At 38.0% G+C, this 12,068-nt stretch overlaps 1 protein-coding gene across 1 annotated transcript in view; it reads right to left on the bottom strand.

The window, feature by feature from the left end:
• The window catches only part of ero1b (endoplasmic reticulum oxidoreductase 1 beta), a 29,965-nt gene that overhangs the window by 16,878 nt on the left and 1,019 nt on the right, over window positions 1–12,068 (bottom strand). Inside the window, exons 2-4 of the mRNA XM_079554128.1 lie at window positions 8,902–9,021; window positions 1,467–1,550; window positions 1,336–1,377 (exon numbers count right to left, since the gene is read on the bottom strand). Coding sequence (XP_079410254.1) covers window positions 1,336–1,377; window positions 1,467–1,550; window positions 8,902–9,021 — 246 coding nt within the window. The remainder of the gene's footprint in view (window positions 1–1,335; window positions 1,378–1,466; window positions 1,551–8,901; window positions 9,022–12,068) is intronic.

Here is a 12,068-nt window from a genome sequence, read left to right as displayed (position 1 = left end):
CTTTTTGTCATTTTTCTTTCTTCTTTTTTTTTACGTTTTGTGATTTTTTTGGTCATATTTTTGTGATTTTTTTTATTTATTTTTTGTCACATTTCTGTCATTTTTTTGTCCATTTTAATCAGATTTTTGTCATTTTTTTGTATTTTTGTGTCAAATTTTGTTATTTTTTTTGTTATTTTTTGTCATTTTTTTGGTATTTTTTTGTCATTTTTTGTGAATTTTTGTAATTTTTTCATTATTTTTTTAAATATTTTTTGTGACATTTTTGTGAAATATTTGGCACTTTTTCATACATTTTTGTCATTTTTTCGTCAATTTGTCGTCACTTTTTTGTCACATTTCCAAATTCATGAAAAAGTGGGAAAAAAAGACAAAAAAATGACAAAAATGGAACAAAAAAATGACAAAAATGGAACAAAAAATGACAAAAATGTGACAAAAAATGACAAAAATGTGACAAAAAATGACCAAAAAAATGACAAAAATGTAACAAAAAAATGACAAAAATGTAACAAAAAAATGACAAAAATGTAACAAAAAAATGACATAAATGAAACAAAAAATGACAAAAATGTAACAAAAAAATGACAAAAATGTAACAAAAAATGACAAAAATGTAACAAAAAATGACAAAAATGTAACAAAAAAATGACAAAAATGTAACAAAAAATGACTAAAATTTGACAAAAAATGACAAAAATGGAACAAAAAAGTGACAAAAATGTGACAAAAAAATTATGATTTTCTTTTTTTTAAATGTGACCAAAAATTGACGAGGAAATGACAAGAATGTTACAAAAATGAGTTGAATACCCGACAAAAAAATGATGGAAATAAAATGTGCTGACGTGAGGAGAAAGATCCTCTCGGTTCAGGCGGGAGTTAAGAGGTTAAAACAACACTCAGGTTTTATACCTGTGACGCAGGAGGATCTGCAGAGACACAGTTTATTTAGTCAGTCTGCTCAACGTCAGCTGCACTTTTCACACCAGGCTAAACTTTAACTCTTTATCAGCCTTTAGTTCAGTGGGAAAACTGGAGCCTGACTTTAAAAACACATATGTTTCTACAGGTTTTTACGTTTGTGTTTTCCTGTATGGTCCCTGTCTGCACATGTCCCTGAGGATGTTCCTCCCACCTGCTGTCTCCCACTGAGGAAATGACCATATTTGGATTACAGCCTTTCCTGCTACACGTGGATACCAAACGGGTCAGGTATTTGTGAATGAATGAGCGTGGGAAACACCAGGAGCGACTCAGCTCAGGCTCAAAATCAGAAAAAAGTAAAACTAAGAGGTTAAACCAGGCAAATGATGTAAACAAATGAAGACGCACCTTGTTATAGTTTCCAGACTTGATTCCAACGGGGACTTTACTCTGAAAAACAACCAGACAGAAGTTAAAACCTGGTGTTTAGGTTTAAATATTAATAATAATAATGTAATAACAGAGTGTGTGGGACGTGCCTCAGGGCAGGGCTCCACGTGGCAGTCCTTAATGGCACAGTGGCTGTCGTCAGGCCAGAACGGACACGGGCGCCTCAGGTTCACCTGCAACACACCAGAGATCAATACCACACAGCGCCCTCTACTGCTGTGATATATCATCTACAACAGTGGTTCCCAAAGTGGGGGTCGGGACCCCTCAGGGAGTCATGAAGCCTTGGGTGGGGGGGTCCCAGATGATTTCAAGATGAATTAAAAAGAAAAATGAAACTGTTTTTCGTATATTTTGATGTGAAATCCATTCAAAAACTTAAAACAAACTGTTTAAATATATATTAACTTGATTTTAAAATGTGTTTGTGTCCAAAAGTAGCATTAAACGGGATATACGTTTTCTATAATTAAACAAATACACAAAGTTCAAACTCACTCGTTTAAGAAAATAGATTTGTTTCATGTACTTATAGCGGTGATGCCGATACTGTTGTTGATTCATTTTTGTGCAGCACTTTGGACACGTCCTCGTTGTTTAAATGTGCTATATGGACAAAGGGGCTGGGCTTTTTCAGGTGAATTATGAGGTCAGACTCTGGAGGCCCCTGCAGGCTCCGAGGCCCCATCGGTACATATTTATTTATTTATTTTTATTTACTTAAAAGGTGCACTTTGCAACTTTTTAAGTTGAAAATACAGTTGATATTAACATGTATTTGACCTTTCAGTGCCCCAGCAGATGTTGGGTGGTTATTTACCCCCCGGACGGCCTGTACGACGCTCCAACTGTGTAGGTTTCTCTGCTGATTGAACCGTATCCATGGTTACGTAGACATTATTCCATTCCAGAAACCTTAAAAAACCCGAAATCAAATCGATCACTACTGGGATGGTCAGTAAAGGCCCTAAACTAACCCCCCACAGGGTCACTGAAAGGTCAAAGACGCAACATATTTATTTTTTACATAATCAGTGCAGCTTTAAAAGGCTTCTCATCAGGAGCTCATAATCTATAGCAGTGGTTCTCAACCTTTTGGAGCCGCGACCCCCATTATAACAGTTCATTAGGATCGTGACCCCCTCCTGGGTCAGACCAGGGGAAAAACAGGGACATTAACCCCTTAACTCCCGCCTGAACCCAGAGGATATTTTACCTCACGTCATCAGATTTTTTTCCATCATTTTTTTGTTGGGTATTCAACTCATTTCTGTCACTTTTTTGTCATTTTTTTTATAATTTTTTTGTCAATTTTTTGTCACATTTTTTATATTTTTTGGTCAATTTTTTATCAATTTTTGTTCATTTTTTTGTCATTTTTTGGGTCAAATTTTTGTCATTTTTTCATCATTTTTTTTGTCACTTTTTTGCCAATGTTTTCTCGCTTTTTGTCACATTTCCATCATTGTTTTCGTCTAAGTTTTGTTGCTATTTTCACACCTTTTTTCCAGAAGCTTTTGGATTGGGGTAAAGCCAAACTGGAGAAAATGTGCTCGGTTCAGGCGGGAGTTAAGGGGTTAAACTATATAATTCTAAAAAAAAACAAAGACAAAACAATGGCTAAAGTAAAATGAATCAAATTTAGAACAAATAATGGAACCCTGGTATAATAGCAACACCATCATAATATTATTAAAATATACATTTTCATCTATATGCTTTGCCGACCCCCCAAATTTGTCTCCCGACCCCCTTGGGGGTCCCGACCCCCAGGTTGAGAACCCCTGGTTTAAAGGACCGCATTTTATTTTTTTCATTTAGTTTTTTAAATTATTATTATTATTTATTTATTTATTTTTAATTATTATTATTATTATTATGAATAGGAGCATGTCGTCCTCATGCTCCTATTCAGCATTGAATACGTTGCTGTTGTTATTATTATGTCATTTTCTGTAATAATGCCATGGCTGAAGAAAGAAATGAAATGGAAAAAAAACAAACAAAAAAAAACAATTTTTTTTTTAAATTTAATTTATTTATTTTTATTTTTTTCGGGGGGTTAATGATTTTTTTTTCTTTTTGGTTTTTGGGGAAGGGGAAAAAAATCAAAGATCTTTGTTGTAACTTGTTGTTCTGACTTGCCAATAAACAAAAAGTTAAAAAATAGCTGAAATAAAATTCATGAAACTACAAACACATAATGGCACTCTGGTAAAATAGCAAACACATGCTACAATAAAAACATTATGCGCTAACGAAAATATGTATATTTTATCTAAATGATCTGACGACCCCCCAAATTTGTCTCGCGACCCCCAGGTTGAGAACCACTGGTCTGTAGCAGCGGTGTTTGTTTGTTTGTTTGTTTGTTTGTTTGTTTACAGAATCACTGGCTGGTCCTGTTGTGATTGAGGGAGTGCTAACCTCAGCGCCGCTCCCTCAGGCAACTGTGAGAAACGGGTTTGTTACTGAGACGTAAACCTTCAGGAATGTGGAGAAACAGCTCTACAGGACTGCTCCTGTTGGCAACACCCAGCCCTGATAAATCCAGCCCTGGTTCAAAAACAGAAGCTGTAAATCTACTTCCCGTTTCTGAAAAAGGAAGTGGACGATTTCACTTCCTCTGCGTGAGATTAGAGCGTTTTCAAACTCAGTCACAGGAAACAGCACGAGCCAGCAGGGGGCAGTGTGTATCTGAAGCAGTCCCTGGTTCTTACCCTGTCGTATCTGAAGTCAGTTCTTAATGAAATCGTTCTTAATCGTTCTTAATAAAATTTACAAAAATGGACAAAAATTTGACGAAAAATAGCAAAAAAAGGACGAAAAAGAGATAAGAATTTGACAACAAATTGACAAAAAATTGACAAAAAATTGACGAAAAATTTGACGAAAAATTTGACGAAAAATGGACAAAAAAAAAGGACGAAAAAGTGATAAGAATTTGACAAAAAAATGCGAACAATTTGACGGAAAAGTGAGAAAAATTTACAAAAAATTTACAAAAAAATTACAAAAAGTGAGAAAAATTTGACGAAAAATTGACGCAAAAAGTGATGAGAATTTGACAAAAAAATGCAAAAAATTTACAAAAAAATTACAAAAAAGTGAGAAAAACTTGACGTAAAATTGACCAAAATTTGACAAAAAAATTTACAAAAAATTTACAAAAAATTTACAAAAAATGGACAAAAAAGTGACAAAAATTTGACGAAAAATTTGACGAAAAAGTGTAGTAGTATCTGAAGTCAGTTCTTACCCTGTAGTATCTGAAGTCGGTTCTTACCCTGTAGTATCTGAAGTCAGTTCTTACCCTGTCGTATCTGAAGTCGGTTCTTACCCTGTAGTATCTGAAGTCGGTTCTTACCCTGTAGTATCTGAAGTCGGTTCTTACCCTGTAGTATCTGAAGTCAGTTCTTACCCTGTCGTATCTGAAGTCGGTTCTTACTCTGTCGTATCTGAAGTCGGTTCTTACCCTGTAGTATCTGAAGTCGGTTCTTACTCTGTCGTATCTGAAGTCGGTTCTTACCCTGTAGTATCTGAAGTCAGTTCTTACCCTGTAGTATCTGAAGTCGGTTCTTACCCTGTAGTATCTGAAGTCAGTTCTTACTCTGTAGTATCTGAAGTCAGTTCTTACTCTGTAGTATCTGAAGTCAGTTCTTACCCTGTAGTATCTGAAGTCGGTTCTTACCCTGTAGTATCTGAAGTCAGTTCTTACCCTGTAGTATCTGAAGTCAGTTCTTACCCTGTAGTATCTGAAGTCAGTTCTTACCCTGTAGTATCTGAAGTCGGTTCTTACCCTGTAGTATCTGAAGTCAGTTCTTACCATTCGTATCTGAAGTCAGTTCTTACCCTGTAGTATCTGAAGTCAGTTCTTACCCTGTCGTATCTGAAGTCAGTTCTTACCCTGTAGTATCTGAAGTCAGTTCTTACCCTGTCGTATCTGAAGTCAGTTCTTACCCTGTCGTATCTGAAGTCAGTTCTTACCCTGTCGTATCTGAAGTCAGTTCTTACCCTGTCGTATCTGAAGTCAGTTCTTACCCTGTCGTATCTGAAGTCAGTTCTTACCCTGTAGTATCTGAAGTCAGTTCTTACCCTGTAGTATCTGAAGTCGGTTCTTACCCTGTAGTATCTGAAGTCAGTTCTTACCCTGTCGTATCTGAAGTCAGTTCTTACCCTGTAGTATCTGAAGTCAGTTCTTACCCTGTAGTATCTGAAGTCAGTTCTTACCCTGTCGTATCTGAAGTCAGTTCTTACCCTGTCGTATCTGAAGTCAGTTCTTACCCTGTAGTATCTGAAGTCGGTTCTTACTCTGTCGTATCTGAAGTCAGTTCTTACCCTGTAGTATCTGAAGTCAGTTCTTACTCTGTCGTATCTGAAGTCAGTTCTTACCCTGTAGTATCTGAAGTCAGTTCTTACTCTGTCGTATCTGAAGTCAGTTCTTACCCTGTCGTATCTGAAGTCAGTTCTTACTCTGTCGTATGTGAAGTCAGTTCTTACCCTGTAGTATCTAAAGTCAGTTCTTACTCTGTAGTATCTGAAGTCAGTTCTTACTCTGTCGTATCTGAAGTCAGTTCTTACTCTGTCGTATGTGAAGTCAGTTCTTACCCTGTCGTATCTGAAGTCAGTTCTTACTCTGTCGTATGTGAAGTCAGTTCTTACCCTGTAGTATCTGAAGTCAGTTCTTACCCTGTCGTATCTGAAGTCAGTTCTTACTCTGTCGTATGTGAAGTCAGTTCTTACCCTGTCGTATCTGAAGTCAGTTCTTACTCTGTCGTATGTGAAGTCAGTTCTTACCCTGTAGTATCTGAAGTCAGTTCTTACCCTGTAGTATCTGAAGTCAGTTCTTACTCTGTCGTATCTGAAGTCAGTTCTTACCCTGTCGTATCTGAAGTCAGTTCTTACTCTGTCGTATCTGAAGTCGGTTCTTACCCTGTAGTATCTGAAGTCAGTTCTTACCCTGTAGTATCTGAAGTCAGTTCTTACCCTGTAGTATCTGAAGTCAGTTCTTACCCTGTCGTATCTGAAGTCGGTTCTTACTCTGTCGTATCTGAAGTCAGTTCTTACTCTGTCGTATCTGAAGTCAGTTCTTACTCTGTCGTATCTGAAGTCAGTTCTTACCCTGTAGTATCTGAAGTCAGTTCTTACCCTGTCGTATCTGAAGTCAGTTCTTACCCTGTAGTATCTGAAGTCAGTTCTTACCCTGTAGTATCTGAAGTCAGTTCTTACCCTGTAGTATCTGAAGTCAGTTCTTACTCTGTCGTATCTGAAGTCAGTTCTTACCCTGTAGTATCTGAAGTCAGTTCTTACCCTGTCGTATCTGAAGTCAGTTCTTACCCTGTAGTATCTGAAGTCGGTTCTTACTCTGTCGTATCTGAAGTCGGTTCTTACCCTGTAGTATCTGAAGTCAGTTCTTACTCTGTCGTATCTGAAGTCAGTTCTTACTCTGTCGTATCTGAAGTCAGTTCTTACTCTGTCGTATCTGAAGTCAGTTCTTACCCTGTCGTATCTGAAGTCAGTTCTTACTCTGTCGTATCTGAAGTCAGTTCTTACCCTGTCGTATCTGAAGTCAGTTCTTACCCTGTAGTATCTGAAGTCAGTTCTTACCCTGTAGTATCTGAAGTCAGTTCTTACCCTGTCGTATCTGAAGTCAGTTCTTACCCTGTCGTATCTGAAGTCAGTTCTTACTCTGTCGTATCTGAAGTCAGTTCTTACCCTGTAGTATCTGAAGTCAGTTCTTACCCTGTCGTATCTGAAGTCAGTTCTTACCCTGTAGTATCTGAAGTCAGTTCTTACCCTGTAGTATCTGAAGTCAGTTCTTACCCTGTCGTATCTGAAGTCTGTTCTTACTCTGTCGTATCTGAAGTCAGTTCTTACCCTGTAGTATCTGAAGTCAGTTCTTACCCTGTAGTATCTGAAGTCTGTTCTTACTCTGTCGTATCTGAAGTCAGTTCTTACCCTGTCGTATCTGAAGTCTGTTCTTACCCTGTAGTATCTGAAGTCAGTTCTTACCCTGTCGTATCTGAAGTCAGTTCTTACCCTGTCGTATCTGAAGTCTGTTCTTACCCTGTAGTATCTGAAGTCAGTTCTTACCCTGTCGTATCTGAAGTCAGTTCTTACCCTGTCGTATCTGAAGTCTGTTCTTACCCTGTAGTATCTGAAGTCAGTTCTTACCCTGTCGTATCTGAAGTCAGTTCTTACCCTGTCGTATCTGAAGTCAGTTCTTACCCTGTAGTATCTGAAGTCAGTTCTTACCCTGTCGTATCTGAAGTCAGTTCTTACCCTGTCGTATCTGAAGTCAGTTCTTACTCTGTCGTATCTGAAGTCAGTTCTTACCCTGTCGTATCTGAAGTCAGTTCTTACTCTGTCGTATCTGAAGTCGGTTCTTACCCTGTCGTATCTGAAGTCAGTTCTTACTCTGTCGTATCTGAAGTCGGTTCTTACCCTGTCGTATCTGAAGTCAGTTCTTACCCTGTCGTATCTGATGTCAGTTCTTACCCTGTCGTATCTGAAGTCAGTTCTTACCCTGTCGTATCTGAAGTCAGTTCTTACCCTGTCGTATCTGAAGTCAGTTCTTACCCTGTAGTATCTGAAGTCAGTTCTTACCCTGTAGTATCTGAAGTCAGTTCTTACCCTGTCGTATCTGAAGTCAGTTCTTACCCTGTAGTATCTGAAGTCAGTTCTTACCCTGTAGTATCTGAAGTCAGTTCTTACCCTGTAGTATCTGAAGTCAGTTCTTACCCTGTAGTATCTGAAGTCAGTTCTTACCCTGTCGTATCTGAAGTCTGTTCTTACCCTGTCGTATCTGAAGTCGGTTCTTACACTGTCGTATCTGAAGTCAGTTCTTACCCTGTAGTATCTGAAGTCAGTTCTTACCCTGTAGTATCTGAAGTCAGTTCTTACCCTGTCGTATCTGAAGTCAGTTCTTACCCTGTAGTTTCTGAAGTCAGTTCTTACCCTGTAGTATCTGAAGTCAGTTCTTACCCTGTAGTATCTGAAGTCAGTTCTTACCCTGTCGTATCTGAAGTCAGTTCTTACCCTGTAGTTTCTGAAGTCGGTTCGTACCCTGTCGTATCTGAAGTCTGTTCTTACCCTGTCGTATCTGAAGTCGGTTCTTACCCTGTCGTATCTGAAGTCTGTTCTTACCCTGTCGTATCTGAAGTCGGTTCTTACCCTGTCGTATCTGAAGTCAGTTCTTACCCTGTCGTATCTGAAGTCAGTTCTTACCCTGTAGTTTCTGAAGTCGGTTCTTACCCTGTCGTATCTGAAGTCTGTTCTTACCCTGTAGTATCTGAAGTCAGTTCTTACCCTGTAGTATCTGAAGTCAGTTCTTACCCTGTCGTATCTGATGTCAGTTCTTACCCTGTCGTATCTGAAGTCAGTTCTTACCCTGTAGTATCTGAAGTCAGTTCTTACCCTGTCGTATCTGAAGTCAGTTCTTACCCTGTCGTATCTGAAGTCAGTTCTTACCCTGTCGTATCTGAAGTCAGTTCTTACCCTGTCGTATCTGAAGTCAGTTCTTACCCTGTAGTATCTGAAGTAGTCCCTCTCCGTGAGCTTCTTGATCTTGGGGTAGATCTTGAAGTTGTTGAAGACGTCGATGCTCTCCACGTCACAGAAACAGTCGTCCAGTTCTCCGGTCAACTGTAATTACAAAACAGTCACAAACATGAACAATAAGAACCGTTGGAGAGCAGAGAGGAGGGCGGGGCTTTAATTACAGCCTGTTTACAAAGGTGTAACGTCACAACAACACAACCCTTTATGAACTACAGGTTGTTTAGAATGTAGTGACGTCATGTGAACGCACCGGCTGGTTCACACAAAGAGCCGTCCATACTTTGGTTCAAACCTCACATAGTTAAATTCTTACAAAAGGTAAGAATGAAAATAAATGGACTTTTTTTTTTGCAGTTTTGTTCAACATTGTTTTAAAAATCCTTCGAAAATACAGGTCGAGTCTGGCAAAGCGTCGACTACCAGAAAATATCAAAAAAGTTGTTTTTTGTTGAATTTATGTTGAATTTTTGTCACTTTTTTGCTGAATTTTTGTCACTTTTTTGTTGCGTTTACATCCTTGTTTTCTTCTCATTTTTTGTGGCTGTTTTGGTGCAAGCTGTTTGATTAGGGTAAAGCCAAACTGGAGAAAATGGGATCCGTTCAGGTGGGAGTTAAGAGGTTAAAGGGATATTTCAGGATTTTTGACATAGGGCCTCATTTCCTAGTTATTTCTGGAGATAATTTTTTTGGTGAATTTCATGCAGTTCTTACATTTGAAGAGTTTCGTGATGCTAGGCTAGTGCTAGGCTAGTGCATGTCTATGGTATCAGCTAGCCTGCATTAAAAACAGTGTGACCCGCTCCACAGAGCACCTGAGGCAAATCACTTATAACACAAAACAGCAGCTAAAGAGTAACAACTTCCCAGATATTTAGATTTGGGTAAAGTCGAACTGTTGGGGGTACGGGGTTAAAAATAGGTACACAGTGTTTTATCGCTGTATTTTTGTGGTTTCTTGAAGACAATAAACTGCGACAACGAAGCGATATTTCCGAAATCGCTTCATCATCATCGAAAAATAAAAGAAAACGGAATTTTTGCTAAAGCTATTTGTTATTTCTTATTATTTGAAATTTAAGAATTAGTTTATGGTTTGTTTTTGTCCCACATTATGATGTTAACCCCTTACCTCCCACCTGAACCGAGCACATTTTCTCCAGTTTGGCTTTACCCCAATCCAAAAGCTTCTAGAAAAAAGCTGTGAAAATAGCAACAGATCTGAGACGAAAACAGTGATGGAAATGTGACAAAAAAGACAAAAATTGGATAAAAAATGGACGAAAAAATAAACAATAAAAACGTGACAACAAATGACAAAAGTGTGATAAAAATTTGACACAAAAATTAAAAAAATGTGACAAAAAAATGACAAAAAATTGACACAAAATTTTTAAAAATGTCACAAAAATTTGACAATTTTTTTTTAAAAATGTGACAAAAAATGACAAAAATGTGACAAAAATAAATTAAAAATGTGACAAAAAATGACAAAAATTTGACGATTTAAAAAAAAAAATGTGACAAAAAATGACAAAAAATTGACACAAAATTTTTAAAAATGTCACAAAAATTTGACAATTTTTTTTTTAAAAATGTGACAAAAAATGACAAAAATGTGACAAAAATAAATTAAAAATGTAACAAAAAATGACAAAAATTTAAAAAAATAAAAAGTGACAAAAAATGACAAAAATTTGACACGTTTTTTTTTTTTAAATGTGACAAAAAATGACAATTAAAAAAAAAAAAATGTGACAAAAAAAATGACAAAAAAGTTACAAAAATGAGTTGAATACCCAACAAAAAAATTATGGAAAAAAAAATGAGGAAAAAGATCCTCTGGGTTCAGGCGGGAGTTAAGAGGTTAAAGTCTTTGAGAACAGAAGGTACATATGAACAAACAGCTGTCGACACGAGACACGGCTTTAATTTCATCATAATCAGGAACAAATATATCACCATGAACAGCACTGAGTTTAGAGAATTCGAGAGGTCGTCCTCTCTTATACATTCATAACTACAGAATTGAAAACCTCGCTGATGGATGCTCCGGTTGAGCCGGATATTGTCCAAAAGAGGATTATTTGGCCTAATTAAAGCTGGTCCTGTGTTTCTCATGACACGTCAGAGCTGGAGCAGATGGAGCCACTCACCTTTGTCCACGGCGTTTCTCCCGTCAGCATCAGCGCGAAAGGCACCAGCACCACCACAGCAGCAGCTGCTGCCCGCCACATATCAGCCACGAAGTGACCACGAAGTGACCACAAAGTGACCACAACGCCACGCTTCTCAGATCACGTTTGGGAAAGATTGTGAATTTTAAATATCAAAACAGATTTTTTTTTTGTCTAAGCTAATCAATAATTTAGCTGATTTTTAGTCCTAGATCACCATGTGGTTCAGCCCTAAACCTATCTCTAATGAAGTCCTAGTTTAGTCCAAATTATGTTGAAGTTCAGTCATTGTTTTACCCAGTTTAACTCCTATTTCATCCTTGTCTTAGCTTTGTTTCTTTAGCCCTAATTTAGCCTTTGTTTTCCTCAAAATAAACTAAAACTTCTCCCTGAGTTTGTAGCTCCTGCTGTTCTTGTAGTAGTTGTGATATTTGAGCCCGTCTCCCTTACGCTCCAGCTGCAGTCTCCTAAACCCCGCCCCCAAAACCCTCCGCCAATCGCTGTAGTTTCCTGACATCGACGGCGCACGGGCGACAGCGGGTCAAAGCACTACACCTCCCACAATGCACCCGCGCCGCCGCAGCCAATCACGTTACACCACGCTTATTTACACTTTTAAACCCATTTTCTGCTAAAAAACACATCCAGGAACGCGGCCAAGATACGTGTACTTTCACACAATGACGTCGCCGAGTAAAAGTGCTGACTCTGCGGGTTTTACGGGTGAAAGCGGAGCGTTTCACGGTTAATTTAGCTTATTAAACAGAGTTTCCCGTGGGACTAGCTAGCGTTTGGCATTTCGTCCGGACTGGGGGCATGTCAAATCCTACTGACACCTCCAAAAACTGTGTATAAACGGCATAAAACTAACCCGAACTTACTCCTAATACGTATGTCGTCATTTGAGGTTTATTTCTGGATCAGAAAGGAAGAAAAGATCATTAAATTTACGTTACG

Source organism: Gobius niger (genome assembly GCF_951799975.1).
Source record: "Gobius niger genome assembly, chromosome: 3".
Taxonomy (NCBI): Eukaryota; Metazoa; Chordata; class Actinopteri; order Gobiiformes; family Gobiidae; genus Gobius; species Gobius niger.
The sequence above is the reverse complement of the archived record's forward strand: the minus strand, read 5'-3'. Positions and strand labels throughout refer to the sequence as shown.